Source organism: Solea senegalensis, linkage group LG9 (genome assembly GCF_019176455.1).
Source record: "Solea senegalensis isolate Sse05_10M linkage group LG9, IFAPA_SoseM_1, whole genome shotgun sequence".
Taxonomy (NCBI): Eukaryota; Metazoa; Chordata; class Actinopteri; order Pleuronectiformes; family Soleidae; genus Solea; species Solea senegalensis.
Window position 1 is genome coordinate 18,776,160 of NC_058029.1, and position 26,597 is coordinate 18,802,756.

Below are 26,597 nucleotides of genomic sequence, written 5' to 3' on the forward strand. Positions count from 1 at the left end.
CAAATAACTTTTCACTAATCCTCCTTGTGTCCAAATATGGGCAGAAAAGCAGTGGCTTTAAGGATTTTTGGGCATGGTGAGTTCAAAGACAACGAGACGAGGGACTGACACGAAACAGCATCGCTTCGATCGCTCAAATGTGGCTGAGTCAGAGTGGGGCGATGTAGGGCAAAAAACAACCTTCACAGACACTGACTCAGAGCCTCGCACACAACGTTTAAGCTGTTTATTGAGGAATGCACGCTGTTGTCTTCTACACATGGAACTTGTATCTGTATCTCTTCATGCATGTTTCATGAGACAGTCGAGGTTCAGACCAGCAGGGGGTGTTCAGTGCTGAGGCGGCTGACGAGAGTCTGTCCGTATGTTGAAGTGGAGCTCGCTAGAGTTGCACGAGTCTGAGTAAATGGAGTTGTGAGAGACGGACAGGCAGGGGGACGGAGGCTGGGGTGTCGGTTCCTGGTGGTGCAGAACTCGGGCAAGCAGGGTTGACCTCCCCTCCCCCTCCTCCTCCACCTCCTCCTCCTTTTCCCTTTTGTCCACCTTCTCTTTATCTCCTGCATCTCCAGAAGGCAGTGGTCTGCTGCTGACGAGCATGCGGGCGCTAGGCAGAGAAGGAGTAAGAGGAGAGACCCAGTTCTGGTTCGATAGGGGGAGTGTCTGGGCCGGTGTGGCCCAGAATCCCCGATCTCCGTCTTTACACTCCCAGCTGGGCTGCTCCTGTGAATCCTCCCAGTTGTATCCGACCTTCAGGTTCTCCAGGTCATCAGGTGTCCCGTGTCTGAGGTTTTCGCGGTCGCGATTCTCGTACAGTAGCGTGGCAGCGCAGATGAAGATGAACAGGCCGACTCCCATGACGACCGGCCCAGTCAGCTTCATCCTCTCTGCATGGGTGCTGCCGCGGCCTCCCACGGGCTTTGGTGCTGCGGACACGTAACCCGCCACAGCGACGCTCAACCCCACCAGAACCACAAACACTCCCAGCATAAGCCACACACCAGGGGCAGAGCGCAGGGGCAGTTTGGTCTGAAGGAACTGGCCCCTCCTCAGCTGTCTGTGGCATGCTGGGAGGCAGGCAGGTGAGCACTGGGTGGAGTGGGAGGAGGTGGGGCTGCTGACTGGACTGGCTGCCGTCATCCTCTGGCTTCACACTGAACACAGAGAGAAGTATAGTGTTATGTCACAGTTATCCTGACCAAAAAGAATTGTCATTTGTGGCAAATAACGACCAAGTCCTGTACTGTGGCTCTACTTGTTTGCTGGTAGCGGTTGTTTTTACGTGCACTCGGGTATAAATCACCACCAGATTCTTCCTGAGTGTCTTATTTTCTTTTACGTTTCAAATAGAACACAGTAGAAAACTGTGTTTGCCCCTTTCAATCAGCAACATCTGAGTAAAGTGACAGATGACCTCAAATAACCCAGCATGACCTCGGGCCGGTGTCAGCCGCAGGCCGATTAAGAAATTAAATACAACCCCCTAGTGGTTGGGAGGGGGACTCTCACAACGAGAACATGACTCCTACAACATGGAGTTTTAGATTCATGAATGGAAATGGGCGGAGCCATCTGTCCAAAGTGTCTTCATTTGGTTTGTATCTGGTAAGCATTTTAAAGTGAAAAACAAGAATCATGAATTGGATCACTGTTCATTACGGCATCCTGGAATGACTAGAAAGATGCAGGCTCCCCCTCAAGGCAACATAAATCACTAACAGTATGATCACGTCAGAGGGCGAGCAAGCGATTCAAGCGACGAATTAACATAAAAAGACAAGAAAAAATGTTGTGTGTGACATGATGTTTCTAAATGGTGCTGAATTATGCCAACATTCCTGAAACTGAACTTCCGCCCCACCAGCAGGGGGAGTATAAGCCCCACTCACAGAGCGGGAAAAACCATTTCAACAAGTCGCCAAGCCTCGACCTGGCAACCCTCTGCCTGACAGACCCTTCAGCTGTGAGCCTCTTGAACCAGACGTGTCCGAGGGAGCTGTAACACCGTTCAGTTCTCCTTTGGTAGAGACGCGTCTTATTCCTTACGTCCAGACTTGTACCGCCACACGATGGTGAAGTGAGATACTACAGGACTCTGATGCGTGTGTATACCAGGGTCCGCGATATGCGGCATGTGCGCGGGAGTATACCACGAGGTTAAATCATGTCCCATTTCCACGCTCTTGTTTTGGTCCTAAGACAAAATTAAGAAGACGGCAACCATGAAACCTTTTTGAGGTTATGTGAGGAAGTCCACTTATACAACTTAATGCTTAAAAAAATACAAGGAAATACAAATTAGGTGGATTTTCTTGTGGAAAATGCGATTAATGGAATGTGAGTTAGAGTACCCATGCGTGGAATCCTAGACTGACGTGGAGCCTCGTTTGTGTATGAACAGAACCACAGTCATGGACACATACAAGCGGAACACACGTGGAACATGGTGAGTACGTTCCCGCTCTAAGGCTACAAAAACCAACAGATTTAAAAGTTTTTATGAAGGTATTTAGTGGTAGCATATTAGATTCCTGACAATGAACCCTGCCACATGTCACACACTGGTCCTTTAATAAGAACTAGTGCAGCGCCACCAGTGTTTGTGCAGGGACTCTCTCTGTCTCTGTGTCCGTGTCTCTGGAGTGAACTATTACTGATCCCACTCACTCACCCACTCACGCACTCACGCACTCACTCACTATCATGGGAATAAAAACGACTGACCCTTCCAGGACCTCACTGCGGTCATAAAAACATTATCACTACAGTAACTGAACTCACTGTTTAATTCCTCCAGGAGCGAGAGCCGGTGATTCAACAGTCAGATTTTTATATAAGCGCCTTTACGCATGAATCTTTAATGCTGTTTGGGCTTTGTTTTTTTTTCTCACTGCAATTCACTAACGCAGTCATCACTTCGTGTACTTGCCTTGTTTTGGACGTGACTCCAAAGCACAAACTGGATCCTCAACATGATCGACGTAAATCAGCCAGAGTTGCGCGATTCCTCCCACTCCTCCACTTTGATCCTCTGGTGAATCCACACTTTTGTCTTTGAACCTAATTCCTCCGCAGACTGAAGACGCATTACATCCTCGGTTTGTCTGTGTGAGTGTCTGTGACAACACCACTGCTGCTGCTGCTGCTGCTGCTGCTGTTTGTGCTGCTGCTGCTGCTCAGTCTGAAATCAAGCTTTTATAGTAAATAACAGTCTCAGTGAAAGTGGTGCAAAGCTGCTCTGCCTCTCTGTTTCCTCACTGCCTGACAGTGGCTGTGCGCCTCTGCAGCCACAGTGTGTGTGTGTGCGCGTGTGTGTGTGTGTGGAGGAGGGGTCGTGGGAATATGTGGATGGTCCAGGCCAGTCCCACGGTGCAAACAGTTATTCTTATACAATATACAACGTCAGTGTAAAAAATAAGGTAAAATGGACATATTAAAGGGCACACTTGATGGAGCCATGTAAGCCAATTACATGCAGGAGATCTAATTTGTTCCCATTTAAAAAATGTTTAAAAAATTTAAACACAACAGTTGAACATTAATATTAATTAGCAGCAACAAAAAAACCTAAGACAGAAGTAATAATAATTTAAAGGGAAAATTTTATGTTTATTTTATGTTAATGTTAACAGTCAGAGTGCATACACCTGTACCTTATTTAATCCTGAATCTGGGTCTGGCTCATGACCACAATCTAAAAAAGCGAAAGAAAGTGTCATCCAAATTCAAGTTATGTTGCAAACAAACAGACAAAAGAACAAAAATCAAACAACGCAAGCGGTCGATACAACATGAAGAGTTCTAAATATAAGTTTCAATGAAATAAAAAAAATGTAATTATCATCTCCAAAGCTTTTCTGTCAGGCGAGGAAAATTGTGCTTTAAAACACTTTGCACTTATGAATATAAAACTTTTGTCTGATAACATAATATGGCTATACAGGGAAGAAAAAAAAGATATTACATAAAGTCATCATAGATATGATTCAAACACAGACAGACACCGTGGCCCCGAGCATGTTCTGTTCACAGTTCCGAAATGGATGGTAGACCATGTTAATCTCACCGAAAAATGGCCTGTGATGCAAGATCACTGTGGTATTGGTGAAATGTTTGACTGATTGAAAATGTGAAAATCTCCTCCGGGGGACGGTCATAAGTTCAAGAGTCACGAGTAAGAAAATGGGAAGTGTTCTTTTCTTCACCCCTCGATGCAACTAAATCACACACACTACTCCTTTAATTTACTACCCGTTTATCCACATAGCAATGTTGCTGCAGTGTTATTTCCACAGTATGTTTGGTTTGGTTTAACAGGTTGGCAGATAATGTGACTCAGTGTGAATCGTGATTTTCAGTCTGTTTCTAATGTACAAGGTGCAGTTAATGCTGGTCAGTGTGTTGAACACAGAGCAGATGTGGGCCACACAGACGGCACGCTGCTTAGTGGGTGGGTTCATTCAATTTCCATGTGGATGTAAGCAGCTCACTGCGAGCCAGAAAACACTGGCCACAAACTTAAAATACTACAGTTTGAAAAATGAATGAATTACAGTGGGCATACTTTTAAGATATTTGTAGCTTAAATCCAGAAACCTATTAAAATAAAATGACTCAGAACTCAGGCAGAGAAATGGTCATCCAAAACACATGAGGGCTTTAAGTTGTTGTTTTTTTAAATTGTATCTTGGTCTTTAGATGTGCTGGAATGTTCAAGAGCTCAGTGTTATTGCTTTCAAAAAGAATCTTCTTCACAATGATGATCTCATTTTCATAACGCACATAAATGAGCAGGTTATGAGGTTACTTGTAATCTTTCCACGTCAAAACCACCACAGGGAACAAATATTTCAGTGCAATATGTCAACAGATCAATCGTCACGACAGGATCATCTGGAAAAGGTGTAGTTGGCATTTAGCTGCGACTGCTTTGAGAAACGGAGTAAAAATATGAAAAAAAACAATGACTTGATTGCGGTCCTGAGATCATGTGATAACTATTTGTCTATTCCGCAGTGCATCACTCTTGAGTTGTGACGCTCGTGCCTCAAAAACATATAAGATCCCAACAACGTCAGAGAGAGACCAGTTTAAAAAATGTGTCTTTGTGCTTTGAAAGAGACTAAGTACAGTCGAGGAGAGCAGAGCAGTGTGCATCGCATTTATTTTCACCCATTCACACATTCCATCAAACAACCACATCTACCTTCAGAGCAGCCAGAGCAGCGTACCATTACCCCTTAAATTAGAACATATAAATAAAAGCTGTTTGCATATAAACAGTAGCTGATGTACACATTCGACTGGCTGTGACTGTGCACTCATTCACAAAGACATTGACAATGTCTCCCTCCCTCAAAAAGTGTTTTGGGTTTTTTTCAGTTCACTGTCCTTCCCTGGGGAAAGACGCCATGGCTTTGCATAACCAAGCACAAGTAAACCCTTGTAAAAAGCAAAGACAGTCTTTCTCTTTTTTTTGTAGCTATATGCGATTTACAATGTAAATGACAGGGTTATTTAAACCAAACAAGATGGTCAATATCAACAAAACCACAAGAGGTTGTTTGTTAACGTCCACATTCATGTGCCATTCCCGGAAAAGCAAACAGACATAAACAGAGCTGGTACATTGTTTCATTCCACCTTAAAAAGACAGCAAGTTTCTAAGATTTAATAACTAGCCCTTAGCCCTGCTTGTCACCCCCCCCTCCCTCCCAGACCAAAATAGGAACACATACGGGCTGGTGGGAAATTATGTCCTTATTTCTCAAACACACAAGTGTGCGCACACATGCACACTCAATTTTAACCATCCTGTTCAGTTTCAGCTCCAGCCAACTCCAGATGAACCAAACTCTCCTGCCTTCAGGTCTGTGGAGTGACCCACTATCTCCATCTAGAGGAGAATAGCTGAACTACATAGTGCTTCTGCTCCACTGGATTTCACATTTTAAAATGATTGTTAATTGCAGCATTTAAAAAAAAAAAATTTTGTTGCCAAGTAAAAAGCAACAAACCACAAATGCTCTTGTTCCATCTGCTCTAAGCCCAAGCACCATTTCATTTACAGTTCAAATAAAAACAAGAAATGCAACAGAATCGAGACACTAAATCCAAATGGTTTACTGTACAATATTAAGAAGCCATGAAGGTGCTGTAGTTTTTTTTTTGATGGATCGGTAGGTAAACAAACACAATATAAGTGGAATCCTCACGATTACTTCCCTCAAGGTGCATCAAAGAGAGAAAAGAGGATGAGGACTTTTGGACGTTTTTTTTTCCTCTTCTCGCACGTCGCTGCATCTTTGACAGATGAAGCTTGAATGTCTGAGTGTTGATGAAAGTGAAGCGAAGGAAACATGTGAGGAGGAGACAAAACCTCAACGAGTCGAGTCCTATTCTTCATCTGCATTCTTCAACATGAGGATGGAGTTATAGATCTTCAGGGCGGGCCCTAACTTGATTGACAGGATCTTGACAATGTCTGTTTGGGTGAGTAGCAGAAAGGCCTCGCCATCGATTTGCTAAAAAAACAAACAAACAAACAAAAAGTTAGCAGTTATGAGGCAACACATACAGTTACTTGGAGTTGTGTTTTTGTCCAATGATTAAATATCCACTCTTCCGTTTGTGGTCTCTATCAAATGCTCATCTGCATAGTGTGAGAAAATAGACGTGGGCGCTGTGGATTTTTGATGATTGTGTTTAAGCAAACTTGTTGGTCCCAATGAGCTGAGGTCATAATAACGGACGATACCAGCTGTCAGTCACACAGGTGTCCACTCAAATGTGTTGCATTTTATCGTCTATTTTCCTCTAAAGGGGAACATCATTTACAGATGTGACATCATGTTCTATTGAAGAAGACCTGAAACCTAGTGATAGAGAGCATTAACTCCTCAGGAAATTGTTAACTGACGTTAGAAATGAAGTGGGATGCTTTCATCATACTTCCTGGGCTTCACGTTTCAAACTGGAACTGGACTTGAATTATTGTCAGTGTAAAACAGTACACGTCGTCATTATGGGCTTAGTTATGAAATTTTAATGGGGTTTGTACACATCGTTAATAGGAATTCTTTGCTACCATTAAAACTTTATAAGAACCAATTAAAATATTTAAATACTTGCAGATAATCATAAGAGTAGTTTTATGTAAGAATACTGTTTAATGTTTTCTTACCTCTGTTTTAAATGTAGCAGCATGTTCTTTACATCCAGGGAGTCCTTTGACAAAACCGGCCACCTGTTGAACAAAAAGAGACAACATGAATCTCACAGCTACACACAGACTGACAAAACACATTATGTTTATATCAATGAGTGATTATTGGCCTGCATATCTCTGTTGTTAACCTGACAGACAAAAGATCAACACTGAACTGATGCTTCATTCAGCTTCTCTGAACAACAAGGTGCCTTTATGTTTGGTGTGTGAGGGAGGAGAATGACTGCTTTTCATGTGTTGACAGCGTGCGTGTGTGTGAATGAGTAGACATGTCTGACCTCCTCAGCGCTCCAAGTGGCCACTCTCTTGGCAGTCAGCCCCAGGACCTCGGGCAGCAGCTGGCAGTGCTTGTCCCAGCAGAGAGCCACCCGGTGGGGAGGAGAGGCAGAGATGCCGGGGGAGAACACAGACTCGTGGAGGGCCTGCTGGAGAGAGATGGTGTCTGGAGAGGCTGTGGAGAGGGAAGAGGAGGAGGAGGCGGCAGCTGTCAGCGGAGGTGAGGTGGTGATTTACAGGTTTTATCTCATACCATTTTGCAAACGTGCACACACACCTTTACCGTCACTGATCTCCTCCTTTACATAGTGCATTTTCAGGTATTTAGGAACTGGAGCAGTCCTGAAGAAGACATCAACATACAAGTCTTTGAGCACCAGTGATTTTACATCTTAATCAGCTAATGACCTTCAAACCTATGGTCCTTGGTCCATATTTATGGAACACAGCCTATGCTACTTCTCCTTATTTGTTCACATTGTTATTTTCATGTTTACATAGTTTTACACTAATAACTAACTAACTAACTAAATAAATAAATAAATGCATGGCAACATGTGCTGTTCTGAACATCAGCAGGATAGTTTGGTGTGTGATGGTATCATAATACCCGGTACCGTTTAGGTCTTGTTCCATTTTGGCTCTGCTCACTGGCTCCACCTAGTGTCTCAGGCTGGGCGTTGCGCCCCAAGCGCTCAGCTTCCACTGTCGCTGGTTTCCTAGCAACACAGATAACTCACTCTCAGAGACCAACCACTGGATAGAGTTGCATGCATGCAAACCACAGACAGGAGTCCTCCTGAGAGTGAATGTGGCTTTCACGTCGTGTTTGTGCTGTACAAAGTGTCGTGATCAGCAGCTAACCTGTTCTGGGACTCCTCGGCTCCTTCAGGCTGCTCCGGAGCGGAGGAGATCTGAGTCGTAGTGTTTGTGTGTGGTTCGGGACGACGCCCGCGAGGATGTGGCCCACTGAGAGCGAGAGGTCGTTCCCCACTGAGACGGTCTGGCAGCAGGCCCTCTTTGTTCAGATTCATCTCAGAATAGGGACAGCTCACCTGACTGCACACACACAGACACACAAGATTTACCCAGGCCTAAAATTACCATTTCATACAATATTACACAAAACTGAATGAGAGAGGAACCTTAAAGACTCTGAACTCCCACACACACACACACACACACACACACACACACACACACACACAAGCAACACATTTATGCTGGCAGCAGCCCACACAAGTACAGATGACATTTATGAACACGGAATCCATGTCTTCTATTCCTCCACTTGGTGCATACACAGTCCATGGTAAAATATCAACATGTGACATTTTAATGATCAAAAACCACCAAAATAAATACAATCTAAATCTATTTTTGTGAAGTGAAGCATTTCATTCACAATCCTTGAATAAATAAAAAATTAATAAAAGGTAAATAAAAGAGTAAGAAAACACAGAAACTGTAAAGGCGTAAAAAAATGCTACTAACGTATAGTGGGTGCCATAGCGAGGTCCTCTGATGTGGCCAACCCCGTTGCATCCTGGGGTAGGACATCCTTGCCCTGGGGGTGGCACTATATCACTGGACCCTAAAACAAAAATATGCCAAAAAACAAAACACAGCAATTACAGATACAATTCTTTACTACCATGAAATCCAGAAGTTCAATGAAAGTAAGACAAAAACTCAGTTGAAATTATTATTTTCCTAAGGAATAAATAAGAAACCTCTGCCGACCTTGTTCGACATCAGGCAGAGCAGGAGAGACAGGGAGAAATCATGTTTGTCTCACCGTTAGGATACTGTAGTGGGTGTCCAGTCTTCTGACACCACCCTACAGGGTGCAGGTCAGGACAGTCTGTCTCCACCCAGAAGTCATATTCTGGATTCCAGCCATCAAAATGGATCTAGAAGAGAAAAGGGTCAAATATAGCATATGAGACATAAGTTGAGCACAAAGTTAATAGCTATGTTCAGACTGGAACTAGATCTATTGACATAGACTGTTCACAATGATAATTGCAAGGGATTTAATGAAATGTGTGTGTCCAGACATAACCAACCTATCTGCATGGGTTGCTTTAGAAACAACTTTTGTGATGTAGTTTTCAAACATGGATACAGGAAAAATGGTGGACCCTTTTCTAGCTCTCCAAACAATGTTCTTGTCAAGTCATGGTGCAGAACACTCCTACACTGGTATCCATATATTGCATCAATCTTCTATTTTGTAGTCATGGCCAGCTACGTGCTTGACAACGCTATACGTTGTGTACAAGACAACTGGAAATGCAATGTGTTCAGAAAACAGATTAAGTCTAAAGCCAATCTGAATAAAAACTGGAAATACATGTTTTTTTCTGGCGGTGAGGCTAAACTCAAACATCACAATAAGGAGCCAGGTTTCACCTTCAGTCTGTGATCCTCTGTAGCTGCTATACATGCGACACGGACAAGCATGGGATTCCTCCTATCAACAGCTTCCACTTTCATACCAATCTGAAAGCCATGTGGAGGTCGCTGCAAACACAGAGCATTATAAAACCACCACTCCATCCAGGCTCCTGTAGTTCATACAGTGCAATTAAACTAGTGAGTGCCTGTGTTAACTGTACCGGTTTGAAAGCCCGAGCAGGAGCAGCCTGTGTTCCTGTTTCTTCCAGGTACTTCTCCCATGAGAAACTCTTGGGTTGCTTATATTCTAAGACAGTGACATAAAGACACTCTAGTTTCAGTCACTAAATACAATCGACACATTAATGCACAGAATATTTTGGTATTATAAGTAGAGAAAATCATTGACAGGAAGTAAAAGCAGCATGCATTTACCATTAACATACTGCACAATGAAATTGCCTTGAATATTTTACTTTTAAAGAGTTGTTATTCTGACTGATTACCATGAAGCATATCCAAAATACATTTACATAAAAAAAAAATCAGCTTTATCATTAATTAATAATTAGCATTTGCTAGATTCTATGTTAGTTTGGCCTTACAGAATACGGAAGTAGTTGATACTGACCCACATGTGTCTTGGTCTGTGTCTTACCAGCTGGAGTGGTCAGAGTAAGCTCAGCCTCTTCACAGAAACCCACAGGATGGATGTATGGACTGCTGGGGTCACACCTGAACACACACCACGACCAGCCAGGTGAACACACATACATAATGTGCATCTGTCCGACCTTTCCAGAAATGCTCCATTTTCAAACTCTGTATCACATTTTCATTTAACACTACATATGCATCATCCAGGAGGACAGGGAGATGTTTCACTGCCAATGCGCTCACTTTGTTTCACGCAACAGCGGGCCTACATGTGGACTCGCGAATAATTCAATTCTGAGCCAGGCTCTCACCAGTAATCATAAGTATCATCCCAGTTGTCAAAATGAATGAGCAGACGGTTGTCAACAACAGCAGCGATGGTGGCTACACAGATCAGTGAGGGATTCTTCCTGTCAACTGCCTCCAGCTTCATTCCTGCTCTGAATCCAGATGGAGTGACAGACTGAAGAAAAGACAAACCGATATCAATCACACATTACGTCTGTGCACACACATCATGGGATAAAATCCCCAAATTAAAATAACCATCTGATGGCTTCAAAGTGGGCCGTTGTGTGGTTAAAGCTCACTGTGTTTAGACTCTTGAAAAAGTGTTTTGGAGCCAGTTGACCTCGACAGTTCTTCACATACATGTTCCAGTTGAACTCTCCATCTTTACAACCTGCAAGGGCAAAGCCTGTCATGAAGGCTGCTGCATATACAGCGATTTGTGCATTCAAAACCATGAATCTACTGTGTATTTGTTTTGCTACCTTTAGGCAACAATAACTTGTGTCCATTCTTCTCGCACCAGCCAGCTGGTTTCAGATCCCACGAGTCAGCGTTGGCCCAAAAGTCATAGCATTCCGGGTAACCATCAAAGTGAAGCCTTACCCTGTATCCTTGGATCTGGGAGGCAAAAAGACACCAGGCATGTATTCCAAACTACTGAAGACTGATATTCCTAAATTTGCTAGGTTGCAAGAATAATCAGCCATTAGCAGTCATACCTCTGCAACAGTGAGAACACAGAAAAGCGACGGGTGAGACGGGTCCAGTCCCTCCAACTTCATCCCCACCTTAAAACCATTCCTGCTCTGAGGAAACGACTGATGCTGCAAGACAAATGCACGTCATCAGACACCAGGTGAACAGTAGACAACATTAAATTAGACGATGGGTATGGAGAGTAATACCTCTTTGAATAGTTTAACAGGAGCAGCAATGGCCCTCTCCTCTTCCAGGTAAGCAGGCCAGCTCCACGCCCGCTTCTTAGAGGAAGGGCCAGTCACTATGGATGTGAGCAGTAGGGCAAAACAGACTCCATGAAAGCTCATCAAATAAATAAAAGTGAATTCAATTAAAAATGAAATATTTTTTAAATGTGTGAAACACCATTCAATGCTTTGGGTAATGTGGAGATTTGTTTTATAGTATGCAGACACACAGACAAGAAAATAACTTTTCACATCCCATCTTCTACTTAGGATGCAGGCTAACGTACCCAGTTTTGCGATTTTGGCACCTCTCCTGCCTTTGGTAGTCTTGGCCTTTTCCTACAAAAGTTGTATTGCAAAAGTGTCAATATTCAAACCACAAAACTTTTTCCATCACTTTTTGTTTTACAGGTTTTCTCAAGTTTAAGGTGAAAAATAAAACAGGGGATTTCTCAAGATAATTCCTTAACACTTGTGGCTTAATTAAAAAAATATCCTCCTTACCTCTGGTTCCTCTTGGTTGTCTTCCTCCTCATCACCAGAATCCATGTAGATCTTTCTCTTTTTGCGCACACGTTTACCGAGCCTCTCACCTTCTGCTGTCTGACTCTCTCGTGCTTCCCCTGGAGATGATCTTGGGGGAAAAAAGCCAAGAAATTGATTTGGCCTGTAACAAAACAGAATAACTAAATAATCTGAGGGCCAACTGAGGCAATAGAGGCAAAGCACAAAACAGTTTCAGGGGAAAGGTTTATAAGCCTAACTGTATGTTGCTAAAGTTAAGTTTATCATTTTCCACATTCTTACCAGCCAAATAAATACCTTCAAATGTCTGACTTACATATTTAATGTATTATAACATTATGTCTAAGAGCAAAGATCACATAACATAACATTATAATTATCACATGGACATTGAAAAAATAAATTATGTAACTCCAACATTTCTAAGGGGTGGCCCTGAGATTCAGATTTTTGGGAATACATGGTGCAATAGTTTACCTGCCACTTGAGGGCTGTGCACAAATGGAGCTGCAGAATTTTCCCTGAAAGAGGACATTCCGGGAAACAGGGCCACCACAGGCGCGGCACCTTGACAGCTCCCCATGTGGGCCTATGTCGGCACTAGAGCCAACTTCAACACTGGGACCATCCTCCACACTGGGGCCCTCCTCTAAAGACAGAAGCACAGGACCAGGAGCTAGAAGACAGAGAAGACATAAACTGAACCTGGGGTTGTTCACTAACCAAAACACATAAGACAATGATCTAACATGTGCTGTCATACCTTTAGCTTGAGATGATCCTGGTCGATTCTGATTGACTGGAGCTTTGACTGTCCCTGTCTGTGACTGGCCCTCTGGAGGAGGGGTGGGCGTGTGAGACGGAGCTGGGTCTATGGTCTCACTTTTAGGCTCTGCTACCTGCCCTTTAACTTCTATGTCTGTAACAATCTCAAGGATCCCAAACTCTGTCATGCGGAACTGAAAGACACAGATATACAGGTATTCTTATGCAGTTTTCTTTTGCTTTTCAAGGTGGCCAAACTCTTGCTATTTAACAGCTTAAGAAAGGCAGCTTTTACAAACCTGAGTGAAATCAGTGACTATATACAACCATTTACAGCTGGGGATCTTGGAGAGGAATGTAAACAAATGCCACTCATACCTTGATGTCACTGCCTGGCAGCGTGGCAATACCATCCTTCCAGTCAAGAGCACCCATCATGTCAAACTCTCCTCCCTGGGAAGGGCCATCACTGGGTGGAGTGTCAGTCATTGCCACTCCTCAAGTATCCCACAACCTGTCAATTAGAAACACTGTCACACACTGACCCCAAATCACTGCAATTGTATAAAAACTAAATAATATATAAAACAATACAAAATACGACTAGTCCACAGCATTCAGCAAAATGGTGCCACTGCTTTTTTTTTGACTATTTTTCTTTATCCGCTGTGTGATTATCTCAGTACCCGCGACGTGCTGCTCCCGAGTTTCTACCTGCACTTGTAAACAGCATTGCGCAGCATCACCGCCAGATGGCGACTGTGCGCCGGCTTGCAGGATACACCATGCACTTCGATTTCAGACAAAACAGTCAATAATAATATTGTTTTGCTGGCCAACAAGCAGGAAAATGCGTGCACAAATGGCTCAATTAGGGCGAACCTTCACTAACATCACTGACAATCGTGACGAAAGATGTCTCAACTTAAAGTTAACCCCACAAGTTCATCTTTTCCTTGTTTTAACAGTATCTCTTAAAATCGTCTGTTTGTCTGGTCATGAACAACTGAGAGCTTTATTTATTTATCTATTTTTAGGAAAACATTATTTTCCACACTGACTGGTCAAACTTAAATGCGATTTAATGCGTCTAACATTACCATATAACGTTTTAATGTTGACGCATGATCAACATTGGAATAAGGTATTATTTTCTGTCTGTACGGCGGCCATAACCATGTGAAAAGTAAACAACAGACCGAGCTAATGGAGCTTAATTAAGTTTGACTTTGCTCTCCATAGCTCAGTTTTATTCTGGCCATAAATAAAGTGTATGTAAGAGCGCCCATGATTAGCATTCGTCTTATACAAAATGGCGGAGCATAGGAAGAGGCCACCAACACGTTTAAACTATGTAAATTACTCAAGTTACCAATTAAAACAATTCATTCGGGGCGGCTACGCGTCGAACAAAGCCAAATGCGTGCTGTGTAATTTCCTGACTTGGTGTTTTCCTTCACTCTGGCTGTTTTCTTCACTTTCCCCTTGTCACGGAATGTCAGCCCAGCTTGCTAGCAACGGCTGACATGATGCTAACAGTCAGCTAGCTCTACTCCGTCCAGCTGAACGGAGGATAGCTACACGGTTAGCCGTAGCATTGTGACTGGATGCAGCCAGCTAAGGACAATCTGTAATAAATAAGTTTCCCGGTTAATAACAATAGGAAAATGCATTTTGCCACACACCAATATTTGACACAACAGCGCACACACTCACAACAACACAGCGCTCCTGTTGGGAGCTTCAACATTGTTGCTTGATTAATTTCTTCTATAGAAACTTGAAAAAAACGATTTATTCTCGTCGCTTTAAATCAGAGTGGAAATAATGAGAACTGCCGTCACTGAGCAAAACAAGGGAGGGTTTTTCTATTTTTGCCACTGTTAACAGAAATAAACGCAATTTAGGTGTCGCATTGTATAAAAATATGTGAACTCACCTCGTTTCTGTTTTAACTCTTATTTAGAGCAGGATAGAAGAGAGATGCGCATGCGCCCAAGATGCGCTGCCTGACAACTTTGGGTCTGAGAAAAGTTCTCTATCGGTGGTCAATACCAGGCCTGCGATCAGCCACAACACTCCCTGAACCCGAGAAAAACTCCCCTCACTGCCGATATAACAAATACACGCAGCGGAGCGGGGCTCGTGTTTCACCGTTTGTCCCCGTCCTTATGAAGAACAGTGTGGAAGAGCGGAGCGCAAAGACCGCAGTGTCTCCCATTAATGTCCAGGAGCGGTCGCCTCATCTGCGGCCAATCCGGCTGCTGTTCCCCCCTTATCGACCACGTATGTTCTCAGGCGGTAAACTAGCGTGTCATGTAAAAATCACCCCAAGTGACATTTTCAACCCCAAACCAGAAAGAATACGCCGCTGCTCTGGAGTCTGGACTGTTTGCCTTTTCATAACACACCCACAAGTATGTGCCACAGTGTGAAAAATTAATAAAACATCAACATTTAATGACGCCGTGCAGGACTCACAACACACGGGCATTCAACTCTCACCGTGACATTAGTGTGATCTCGTATTTTACACGTAAAAATCCGAGTGGGGGATTTCATTTAGCCGAAATGAATCGGCCAAGCAGCTTCAACAGTGCCTTTGAGGTACAACCTCTTAAACACTTTACGTCTGCTTTAATGTGACAGCTTTTCCATTTAAAAGCAGTTAAGATGTTACTTTAGGCTGTTAATGACTTGTACCGTTGCTCGTGTGTGGTAGTGGTCTACACACACACACACACAATTATAGTTATAGCTAACCTGCAGTATTCAATCCCTCCCACATCATAGGGTGGCTGTGTTTTCTCCGGTGATAATGTGCTACATATTTCACCCAGTTTTCTAGAAAACAGACTACACCTAAAGCACAGGTAAATACCACAGAGCTCGTGGTTGTGCCTTAGGTTGCTGCTAACAGGTAGATGTAGAGAAAAGTCTTTATTTGAGCCAACAAATGCCGCTCAAACACGAGGTGAAATGAGTTCAGCCTCGGCTGTTGAAAAAGCGGCTGGTTTACTGTTCCCTGCGTTAGTCGCTAGGTGGCAGTAGAAGTCCAGTTTGTGGGGTATTAGCGAGGTCGTGCAGCCAGTCAGTCATCCTCCTGCAGCCTCGATGCTGCTTTATTCTACAACAGCACAACACATAATATAACATCAAGCGCGAAACATGAAATGGCAGTCAAAGGCAAAGCTGTCGACTCCAAGGTAAGATGATGAAGAGATGATGTGTCCATGATTTAAGCCGCATCATCATGGACATCTCAGTCCGCGAGTGGGGGGAAAACATATGCGATGACATAATGAGGAGGAGGATATGTCACAGGCTGTGTCACGTTTGTTTTATTATAACATACACATTTATAATTGACCACTTATTATACCACACACTGTAGCAGCAGCTCATTTTGTCCGTTGACTGTCTACAGCATCAGTCTCCTGTAACGAGTGTGTGTGATTACTTCTGGTCAGTCTGGTCCAGGTTAGTTATGTGTTACAGTAATTAATCCATAATCCCTACACCTTCTGTATACGCATCTTCATGTCATTGCATAAACTGCACACATTACTATCTTATGTAATAATAGTTTATTCCCCATTCCCCGTATAGCTGTGGAGTATGTTATTATTGATTAACATTTATATTTAATTTATATTTAAAGTTTTTTATCTATCTATCTATCTATCTATCTATCTATCGTTCCTCTTTTAAATGCCTCCTAAAAACGTACTTTTACAAATTGATTTTAATTATATAAATACTTTGTATTGTTTTATTTTCATGATCTCATTCTATTGCTTTTGAACAGTTCTATTTAAATAGAATCTATTAAGCGCAAAGGCACGGAAGTTCAAGGAACCTATTGTTTTTCTTCAGATAATTATTATTATCATTATTGTTATTTAAGTATAATGCACTATTATTATCATTTTTATTGTTGTTGTTCTTAATTATCGTTGTTGTTATTGTTATCTCTCTGTCTTTATTCCCACAGACCGTGCTCCTCAACCTGCTGCTGTGTCTATTCATATTTTACTCTGTCTTCTACATGATTGGGAGTGTGTGCTTTGGTGCCTTCAGGTTTGAATTCCTCACACACACACGTTCACACAGACTAACGCACAGTCATACTTGTCAAAGAAACATCCCCCTTCCCCCTGTCCCTCCTCCCATAATTACCAGGGTGTGACTAATAACAGATCATATTTAACATCCTACGTCATTTTTCGTTTCTTTCCCATTTTACAATTTTCATGCAAACGTTCTGATGACATTTTTTTAAGGCATTACAACATTAACAGTTACAAAGTAGTCACAGTGAGCAGTGCTGCAGGTGCTACTACCTCCTAATATTTTTTAGTAAGTCTATGCAATTTAATAGATTGAGACTTAAGTAAAGTTAAGTGGTGTATCAGGTAAACTGCCTCTTGGATAGTCAGTGTGTTTACCTAGACAGCACCGAAAAACAAGATTTATATATTGTTTTGATTTGAACAGGGGCAGCAAAGAAAGTGTAAAAAATAATAACACATGCACAGAGCAGCAGCAACAGGGTCAATATGATCATGCATTTTTGGCCTGCTATCAAATTACTAAGTATTCATCTGGCCATGGAGCAACCTTTGGTGTTCAACAGAGAAAGATTTATCTCAAATTTAAGGAAATCTTTCACTTGTGTTTACATCCTTGTTGGGTCTCCCTTTACCTGAAGCCAGGCAGTAAAGAGAAAATAAGCTGTGACAAATTTTACATTTTATTACACTCATGTCTCTTCCTCTAGGTTGGATCACTTTGATGGAATGATTCCCTTCGACTTTAAGACCGAACCTGCTGAATCCAACTCCAAATACTTGGGTGAGCGGCACAGTCAGTGCAGGCAACATTATCAGCAACATGTGTGAACTTTGTACAGATGATGTGTTTTCTTGCTGTATTGGTCTCTCTCTCTCGCTCTCTCTCAGTGAACCTCCTGTCCTTGGAGCTCACCTACTTTTGCAGTGGCCTTTTGTTTGCTGCGGTTGTGAGAAGACGAGTGTGGGACTACGCCCTCACTGTAACGCTGGTGCACGTGGTGATCACCAGCCTCGGTGAGCAGGAAATCTTAACGTTTCAACCCACCCAGGTCACTCAAATGACTTGTTTATTATGTTGTAAAACTGCACATTTTGTTTTGTTGCAGTGATGTTGGAGTTTCCCATGGTGTGGCAGTGGTGGCTGGCTTTAGGTAAACAAACATCTTATTTGGTGTTGTATGGCCGTTGGCATCCATCATATTGCATTTTATCTTATCTCCTTTTCCTTACCTATTAACTTCCTGTTCTTATTATTTAAAGGCCCAGTGGGTGATAATTAATGACATCTAATATTGACATTGTAACAAATGGACGACGCCCACTCTCTCCCCACTCTTTCCCTAACATGGTCAGGGAACTACGGTGGCCTTTGCCTACCAAAAAGGTTATCAGTCCTCTTTGTTTGTGTAGAAAGTTTTTGCTTGAAAATGTGAAATCCTCGCTTTTGCTGGTTTGTCGGTTTGGGCTGCTGTAGAGATATGGCAGCAGTAGATGGGGGCCTCTGTAAAGCAAGACCCTTGCCTAGAGTACATTTACTAGGCTTATTGTACGGCTACAGAACTAAAAAAATGAACTATTTTAATTTTTAAGCCATTATACACTTAAACACACCGTATATGTTTTCTGCTGCAAGGGATCTTTCAATCAAAACAATGGAAGGTCTAGTTTGATGATGTTGTGAAGTTGTGTGGTGTGGAGTCATAGGAAATGTTGTCCAGGGAGCTTGTTCGGATTGTAAGGCAACCACTACACCACCAACTGGCCCATATATATATATATATACATATATATATATATATATATATATATATATATATATATGTATACATATTAATCATGCAGTCTTGAGATTTGCAGAAACAAACTCACATTACACACTGTAACGCTTTTTTAAGTTACTGTAGTGTATGTACAGTAACTTTATGAGCTCAACTCACTTTAGTGCTCTGACTTTTCTTTGTTCCATAGGTAGTGGCTTGTTTCTGATGATCTGCAATGGTCAGCTCATCGCTTACTTTACCTGCCAGAGTGAACAGAACTACGCCTCCTTCAGCATCTACTGACGAGACAGAAAATAACTGTGATTCAGTTTCAGAACAGTTTCATTCAAAGTCTAGTGAGGTGGAGTATGAGGAATCTGACTACGTCCTGTCACATTTTCCATGGTTCTGAACTGTATCTGTGAGGTACTGGAGAAACACATCAAACATAATGTCAGACTTACGTCCACTTTGTTGTAGTTTTTATAATAGATTTTTCTAGTAAAATGCCCTAAGGAGATGTTCTGTGTACAACATCAGGACTTTACAGCAGCCAGTAAAGTATTTTCAGCACCGTATTATCAAGCTGTGAATGTAAAAGCTGAATGGGAATGTTGCAATGGAATGTTGTAATTCAAAGATTGATATAAATGTGAAGTGTTGAACAATGAAACTGCTTTGAATGAAGTGTTTATTGTTTAATCCCCTCACACATGTAAGAAATGTAGACTTGTGAAGTAGTGACCAGCCTCTTTCACATTATAAACCTGTAATGAAACTTAAAATAACTAATACAATCTGCATATATGTCATCAGGTCAAATGCAACCTATAAAATGTACAGTGCATTCCAGTATTAGCACATGAATCTGTTTCTCACATGTTTAAAAATAGACTTAATTTAATAATTTATGACAAAAAACAAACATCCTCCCAAAGGATTTGGTGGTGTTAAGAATCTCGCTGCGTTGCCATGTACTCCGCTGGATTCATGAAGGAGAATCCTGGGAAGACCTCGCTAGCTCCGCTTGCTTGGCACCGCTCATTCATGGAGGCGGGAACAGGTTGTAACGTGAACTCTGGGTCAATGTGGCTGATATCACAAGGGCCAATCTGGAGCAGAGAGAGGAATCAACAAAACTATAGCACACTGAGCATTGCAAACATTAGTGCTCTCCACTCATGTCTGAATTACTCGTACCACATTTGGGATGAATGGTGGTGTCACTTTCCTTGCCAGGAGATCGTCCCAGTTGATGGAGGCAAAAAAGACATGTCCCTGTATTGCCACCTGCAAAATCATGCCAAAATCAGACCCTATGCGGTCATGTGTGTTCATCACAGCTTGCGCCTCCATTTGTGCCACTTACGAGGTCACTGCTTGCCCCCAAGCGTTTGGTGACATCCCTCTCCAACAAGCCCACCAATAGTGAGCATGCAGCCTGAGACGCCCCGCTCCACAGCCGCAGAGGAGCGTGAAGCTTGTTCTCAAACATCTCTGCTTTACTGTGGCTATAAAATGGAGGCTGAGAAGGACAAGAGGGAGGTTAAAAATCCAGAGGAAAGTAAGATACTGTAGAGCAAAAAATACTTTTTTTGCTCTTTACTTACTAGTCCATAGAGCATCTCAAAAAGCACAGTGCCAAGCCCCCACCAGTCCACTGCTGGACTGTATGGGTGCCCTTGTAGAACCTCTGGAGCCAAGTATTCAGGAGTTCCACAGAATGTATGCATTATACCGCCGATAGCCACACCTTCTTTACAAAGGCCAAAGTCGGTCAGCTTCACATGGCCCTCACTGTCCAGCAGGATGTTCTCTGGTTTTAAGTCTCTGGTGGAGAAGTAGGACAAAAACTTCAGTCTAAACTTTACAGTAAAAACAACAATAAAACTATAAAACTTATGTGATTGATCTTGTTTCAAATGTTGCTTTATTTCTTTAGTCTTTCATTTTGAATGTGTTTCTGTAGGACAGTACCAGCTGGTGGTATTTCTGTGATATTATTTTCTATACATTTCATGGCGATTTAATATAGATCTACATAATATAGATAAATTAAATATGCACAACAACACAACATCAAGCAAGTGGTAGAGCCAAGAAAAACTCAGAAGGGTTGTATAAGTACCTGTAAACAATGTCAAGAGAGTGTAGGTAGCCCAGTGCCATGGCCATCTCTGCAGCGTAGAAGGCAGCTCTGGATTCAGGAAATGATCCCTCTCTCTGAAGGTGGTAAAATAGCTGAGGAGAGACAAACACGAGTTCAAATACAACACATTTCATCAACGACTATGAGACATGAATGGCTAAACTGAGCTACAGTTGTAGAGGTTGTAGCTCTGGCTTTGACCCAGAGTGGCAACTGTGAAACGTACATGGAGCACCCAAGCCAGATTAAGTCGGCATGCAGTAACTTGACTCCTGATCACATTATCTGGGTGTAGTAGTCAATTTCACTTGGACTACCCCTTATTTTTCAAATTTTAGTCAGACACAATAATCCTTTTTTTCGTAACATTATCAAATGATGATTGTGAGGGGTGTTTTTCAATTACTTGTTTAATACTAAAGACATGAAAAAAGCCTAAAAAGCTTAGAAATATGTACCTAATTATGTTGTTTTTACAGTCGAGATTTGTTCATTTTACTTAAACGGTGAATGAACATTCTGTTTTTAATTAATTAAAAATCATTTTTAAACACATACCTCACCCCCATTTACGTAATCCAGGACAAAGTAGAGTATGCTTGGTGTCTGGAAAGAGAAATGGAGTCCCACCAGGAATGGATGTTGCAGTCCCTTCAGCAATACACTCCTCTCAGCCATCACATGCCTCTGCTATAAAGACAGATACAGTGAGTGGACGATGGCGAACAGAATGACAGACAGGCATGTATGTGGGTACAGTTAAAAGTTACCTCTTGTCTCTTCACGATGGTCTGTTTCTGCAGCACTTTCACAGCATAGTAGCCTCCTTGTTCTCTATGTTTTGCGAGCAGCACCTGTACAAGTTTGATACATGGCATTTTATGTCCCACCACCAAAATCAGCTTTTTAAGAAATAAAAAGTAAAAAAGTATAGAAAACCTTTCCAAAGCTTCCCCTGCCGATCATTTTGAGGTAGTCAAAGTCTGATGGCTTCATCCTGTTTAACACATATTTTATATATAAAAATATACTGTTGAAATACAGTACTAAGGTATACTGTCATTAATAATTTAATTTTCATTATTTAACAATTAATTAATTGATTTATTTACTTTTATACTGACTACAAATGTCAAAAATCTAGCTGTCCTTTCATTTTTAAGTGGTGTCAGTGAGATACATGAGTAAACAACTTACAGAGAAGTTTCTGTGTTTGTCGTGTCCTCCAAGCTCTGAGGAGAGGGAAAATACAGAGGGACAGCTTGTGTCATGGGGTCAGTTTCACCTCCTGTCAACACTCCAGCACCATATACTTATAATCCTCTCTGTACTCACCACGGGACATTTCTTGTCCTCTTTCCTCATCTTGCTCTTGCGCCGCAGGATTTTCTGGCTGTCCAAGCTTCAATCCACAGGTGGAAAAACAAAAACAAACAGACAAAAAAAGAAATAGGTTACAAAAACAGGTACATGAAAGTGAACACACGTTTTTAAAAAGTTGTACTTTATATATATTTCACACCACAACTTACTTTTGGCATAGTTGTTGACTGGAAACAACTTTGTGTAAAAGGTCACTGAAGCCAACTTTCTTCCCCTTGAGCAGAGCTGAGGAACAAACAGACAGACAGACAGACAGGGTCAGTCACTCAACAGTTTTATGACTTGGACACACTTTAATGGATAGATATTACATTACTGAAACACAATTTAGACGTTGACACACATAGCAATAGCTGTTGGAAAGTTAACCACTGGTGTTTCTATCCATAAATGAATTCTAGTACAATAATTTTAATGGTTTTGCAATAGTTTGATACATACCAGAGAAAAACGACACAACTCCTCTCATTTTGGCGTAAGTCAATGGCTGATCCTGAGTCACGGTCATTTGGATGGACACTCACAGAAGACGGTGACGTTAGTGGAGAAAGTTGGTCAGCGACTGATGTGTCCCACAGCAGAGCACAGACCTTCAACTTGTGTCAGACAGACAGCTGCTGCTGGACTGGACCTCTGACGTGAAGCACACACCGTGAGGCGTTTACGGACCCTCGGAGAAAAAAATCACATTCGACTACAGTCTGTACTATAGTCTACAACAACAAATCCAAACAAGATATTCACACATTAAGAGACGCATAAAGGTTTATAGAATGTTAGAAAAAAACAATAAAAAACAAACATGTATTAGTCACAATTTAATGCCCTTTACTCCATTTTAACAGGTCACTGTAAGAAAATCACAGGCGTGACTAATTCACTCAGTGATGGCTGAGTTCCAGTTCGCTTCTTCAGTTTCAGAGTACACGCTGGTTTACTGTCACGCTCTCTTAATGTACATGAACTGAACGGAGCCATCGTTAATGTGATCAGCAACACCTGTGCTTATAAGGTTCTTTGCAGAGCAGCCATTTTGTTTTGTCACAATACTAGGGGGGAAAATGGTTGTAAATTATCAAATGAGGCAAAACAAGTGCATTTTAAAACCTTACATAACATGTTGATGACTCCTGTTCATTTTGTAAAAAAATAATACAGAAACAATTTTGCATTTATTGTGTTATTGTGACATACTGAATAGATTTTGGAGTGATCTTGTGTTAAATCTGATTTTTTAAAAAGATATTATTTGCTACTATGTTAATCCAGGCGATCACGCGCTTGAACACCTGACACCTTTAATTTTATTCACAAACATTTGCTAAATCACTACCTAAGATGGATCCTTTTCCACTGGAACTAATATCCTTGTTTAAATCTCTCAATTTGATAAATAACAAAAAAAGCAAAACAGTTTTTCCCTAAAATCTCTTTTTTAAATTCTTTATGTATTTTATTCTACTCATTATCTCTTTTGTACCCAGTGTATGTATAGCCTACCTTGTTGGTTCTGTACATTATACTAAGGAGGGAGGGAAAGAGGGAGATGGAAAGTAAAACAGAAAAACAAATGAAACGAGTGATGACTGAGTTTCATTGCGCTCCTTCAGTCCTTCAGATTACGGTTGTGGCACAATTGTGATTGAGATCAGTAACACCTGTGCTTTACATGTCAAATGCCTGCTCTGTGTGACATGTGATGTGTTGTCCAGTTCAGCTCTGCTTCTGATCCACACGACAGGACACGTACAGGTTGGAGGTCTGTGAGACCTTTGGTAAGAGCTTTGGTAAACAAAGTGTCTGGGTGTTGTTGAATACAGTGTGGACATTTGCATGTTTCTGTGCAGCACGTTTGTCAGGGAAGCTGGACTCACATTTTATCACTTCAATACTCTGTCATTGATGATTCCACATGTTCATCACTTCAGATACACATGTCTGTCAAATCAGTGACTGTAATTTATTATAGAGAGCTCTCTTGTAGTCCACTTGACCATCCAGAAAGGGGGCTGCTTGGAATCTTAAATTAACCTTTGCAACAGCAGACTTTATTTGGTTACAGTAAGGGGATAATGTATATACAATATACATGTTATACATGTTGGCGTTTATAGTTTCACACTTTATAATAAGTCACCATTAGAACATAATACCCAGTCTTGAGGTTCTCAGCTACTAATTAGGAACAAAAATGGATGGTAAATAATAAAATAAAATTCAAAAATTAGTTAATTTAAAGGTATTTCCCAGAATCTAGCAATGCCAAAACTATTGGATTATTGTTAAAATGTAAAGCATTAGTAAATGACTTATTACCTATAAATAAATTAATTAATTACAGCTCCTTAACCTCAAAAGAGAGGTTCAAAGAAAACATCAACGTGATTCCATTGGCAAAATAATAATAGCATTTTTGCAGAAAATAATTATGTTCAAACATAATTTGTACAGAACATATATTGTACACTGTCTAATATATTTCAGACTCTTTGACACACTCATTCACAAAGCTGCACACATGTGCACTGGTTTAATGATTCCTGATGATTCCTGAAGTCCAAATGTGGGCAGAAACAAAAATCCATCTTGACAAAATACATTTAGACAAACTTAAGTCCAGCAGGGGTCGGGTTACAGTATGCCATTGTTATCAGTCAAAAGAAGTGGATGGAACATTGAAAAGTGGGCTCCCTGATTGTGCTGCACATTTTAAATATACTTTGGCTCTTGAGAAACAAGGGGTTGGCGATAGAAGGCAGCACAGATAACCTGTTATGGGAAATCATTTTTAGGATTGTGCAACACACGTTTCTATCTGTCTCTGTTTCTGTAGTTCACTATATCATGGGTGTGGGTTTCTCCTCACACGTTCCACAGCTAGTGAGAGTGAGGACTACATACCACTAGTAAAGTTTGTGAGTGTGTGGTAACACAGAACAGGGGTCAGCCTGTGTACAGTGTATGTACAGTAGAAAAACAGAAAATGAAATACTAATAAACAGAGAGCACATTCATTTAGTGTTTCGTGTCTCTTTTAAGTGCATTTTACACAAACACCAGCAGACACAGACAGTAATTTTCATGACAGGGGGTTTTGTAACTCACACGTTCACCTTGAACCTAAGGATAGTTAATGGGTCATGGGGACTACATGACATGTGCACATTCATGGCAACAGTCCAGTAAATGGCAACTCTATACATGTGGCTGCTGCATGCCTGAGAATCAGCACGGCCTGTCCACACCATCACAGACCCAATTTTGTGCCTGCGATATATGACCAGACACCTGCAGCACTGCACACAGACCATTAGTGGCTTATTGTTTTATATCAGCGCAATTTATACACTCCAGATATTCTGTGACATCACAAATTCCAAATTCTTCTGTTATGAACAGACTTGTGTAAGCACATCCCTTTATCGAAGTGATTATATAATAAGTGGAAATAAAAAGAGGAACTTTCCTTGAGTTTGGCACAGTCTGTGGTAAACACAGACTTCAGAGATGCAGCAGAGTGAAATGTGTTATACATCAGTAAAAATAAGAAGTTATAGATAATGCACACATAAGGCCAACTATAGGTGTGTCTGGATTTTATCATGAGTTTGAAAAAAGGTCAAAAGCCAAACAAAAAGTTTAACAAAAAGTCCTTGACTTGAAATAGATCTATGAAGATAAGTAAGAGAGGAATATGGTGTGAATCAGGTTATAGGATATAAAGTGTGGATACTGAAACAATGACAGATTTGTCCCTGTGTCATGGCATCTAAATTTGGAGCAGCTGAGTCGAGGGCAGGAGTTGGTGGTACAGGGTTTCTTGGTTACAGTTGCAGAAAATTGATCTTCAAGCAGCAGCAGGGGGAGGTTCCACTCTCTGACAGTGGTTGTGGGGGTGGAACCCCATATTGAACCGGTCTCTTCTAGTCTGACCAGCTGCTTCACACTGCAAACGTTTGTGTCGTCGCTCTGATGACATGCAAACTGGTTGGGGCTGGTTTTTGTGTTCATAGGCGTGTGACATGTGATGATGATGAACACAAAGTGCACATCTCAACAGTCAAACAGAGAAGAATATATGAAATGGGAATTAACTAATTCTATTTTAAATAGGAAATGTCTACATTTATTGCAAGTCATACTGTGTTGAGGTTTGCGTTTGATGTT

General features: G+C 41.5%; 4 protein-coding genes across 9 annotated transcripts; 1 reads left to right on the forward strand and 3 right to left on the reverse strand.

Annotated features, from left to right (window-relative positions):
• Nucleotides 1-211: 211 nt before the first annotated feature.
• On the reverse strand, nucleotides 212-3,278 carry LOC122775085. The gene is made up of 2 exons (XM_044034815.1): nucleotides 2,927-3,278; nucleotides 212-1,151 (listed from the first exon to the last, which is right to left on the reverse strand). The coding sequence occupies exon 2, from the start codon at nucleotides 1,135-1,137 to the stop codon at nucleotides 331-333; it is 807 nt and encodes a 268-aa protein (XP_043890750.1). The 5' UTR covers nucleotides 1,138-1,151; nucleotides 2,927-3,278; the 3' UTR covers nucleotides 212-330.
• Nucleotides 3,279-5,144: 1,866 nt separating this feature from the next.
• l3mbtl1b (L3MBTL histone methyl-lysine binding protein 1b) lies at nucleotides 5,145-15,283 on the reverse strand. 6 transcript variants are annotated; one of them, XM_044034800.1, is made up of 22 exons: nucleotides 15,005-15,283; nucleotides 13,444-13,579; nucleotides 13,064-13,259; nucleotides 12,778-12,976; nucleotides 12,280-12,409; nucleotides 12,063-12,114; nucleotides 11,755-11,849; nucleotides 11,569-11,673; nucleotides 11,332-11,467; nucleotides 11,149-11,240; nucleotides 10,870-11,021; nucleotides 10,560-10,636; nucleotides 10,123-10,208; nucleotides 9,917-10,027; nucleotides 9,300-9,414; nucleotides 8,996-9,095; nucleotides 8,366-8,560; nucleotides 8,119-8,220; nucleotides 7,779-7,843; nucleotides 7,504-7,676; nucleotides 7,181-7,243; nucleotides 5,145-6,521 (listed from the first exon to the last, which is right to left on the reverse strand). In XM_044034800.1, the coding sequence occupies exons 2-22, from the start codon at nucleotides 13,552-13,554 to the stop codon at nucleotides 6,393-6,395; spliced, it is 2,484 nt and encodes an 827-aa protein (XP_043890735.1). In that variant the 5' UTR covers nucleotides 13,555-13,579; nucleotides 15,005-15,283; the 3' UTR covers nucleotides 5,145-6,392. The 6 variants fall into 6 exon arrangements, with proteins under 6 accessions (XP_043890735.1, XP_043890733.1, XP_043890729.1 ...); XM_044034798.1 differs by having other exon boundaries at nucleotides 12,280-12,442; XM_044034794.1 differs by having other exon boundaries at nucleotides 10,533-10,636; nucleotides 12,280-12,442.
• Nucleotides 15,284-16,142: 859 nt separating this feature from the next.
• Nucleotides 16,143-19,571, forward strand: LOC122775090 (transmembrane protein 244-like). Its single transcript, XM_044034821.1, has 6 exons — nucleotides 16,143-16,271; nucleotides 17,060-17,145; nucleotides 17,846-17,919; nucleotides 18,027-18,152; nucleotides 18,245-18,289; nucleotides 19,107-19,571. Exons 1-6 carry the CDS (start codon nucleotides 16,239-16,241, stop codon nucleotides 19,199-19,201), a joined length of 459 nt encoding a protein of 152 aa, XP_043890756.1. The 5' UTR covers nucleotides 16,143-16,238; the 3' UTR covers nucleotides 19,202-19,571.
• sgk2b (serum/glucocorticoid regulated kinase 2b) lies at nucleotides 19,572-23,543 on the reverse strand. The gene is made up of 12 exons (XM_044034807.1): nucleotides 22,872-23,543; nucleotides 22,580-22,655; nucleotides 22,383-22,449; nucleotides 22,245-22,279; nucleotides 21,987-22,044; nucleotides 21,818-21,901; nucleotides 21,606-21,737; nucleotides 21,027-21,139; nucleotides 20,509-20,728; nucleotides 20,268-20,423; nucleotides 20,099-20,188; nucleotides 19,572-20,010 (listed from the first exon to the last, which is right to left on the reverse strand). Exons 1-12 carry the CDS (start codon nucleotides 22,936-22,938, stop codon nucleotides 19,849-19,851), a joined length of 1,260 nt encoding a protein of 419 aa, XP_043890742.1. The 5' UTR covers nucleotides 22,939-23,543; the 3' UTR covers nucleotides 19,572-19,848.
• Nucleotides 23,544-26,597: the final 3,054 nt, after the last annotated feature.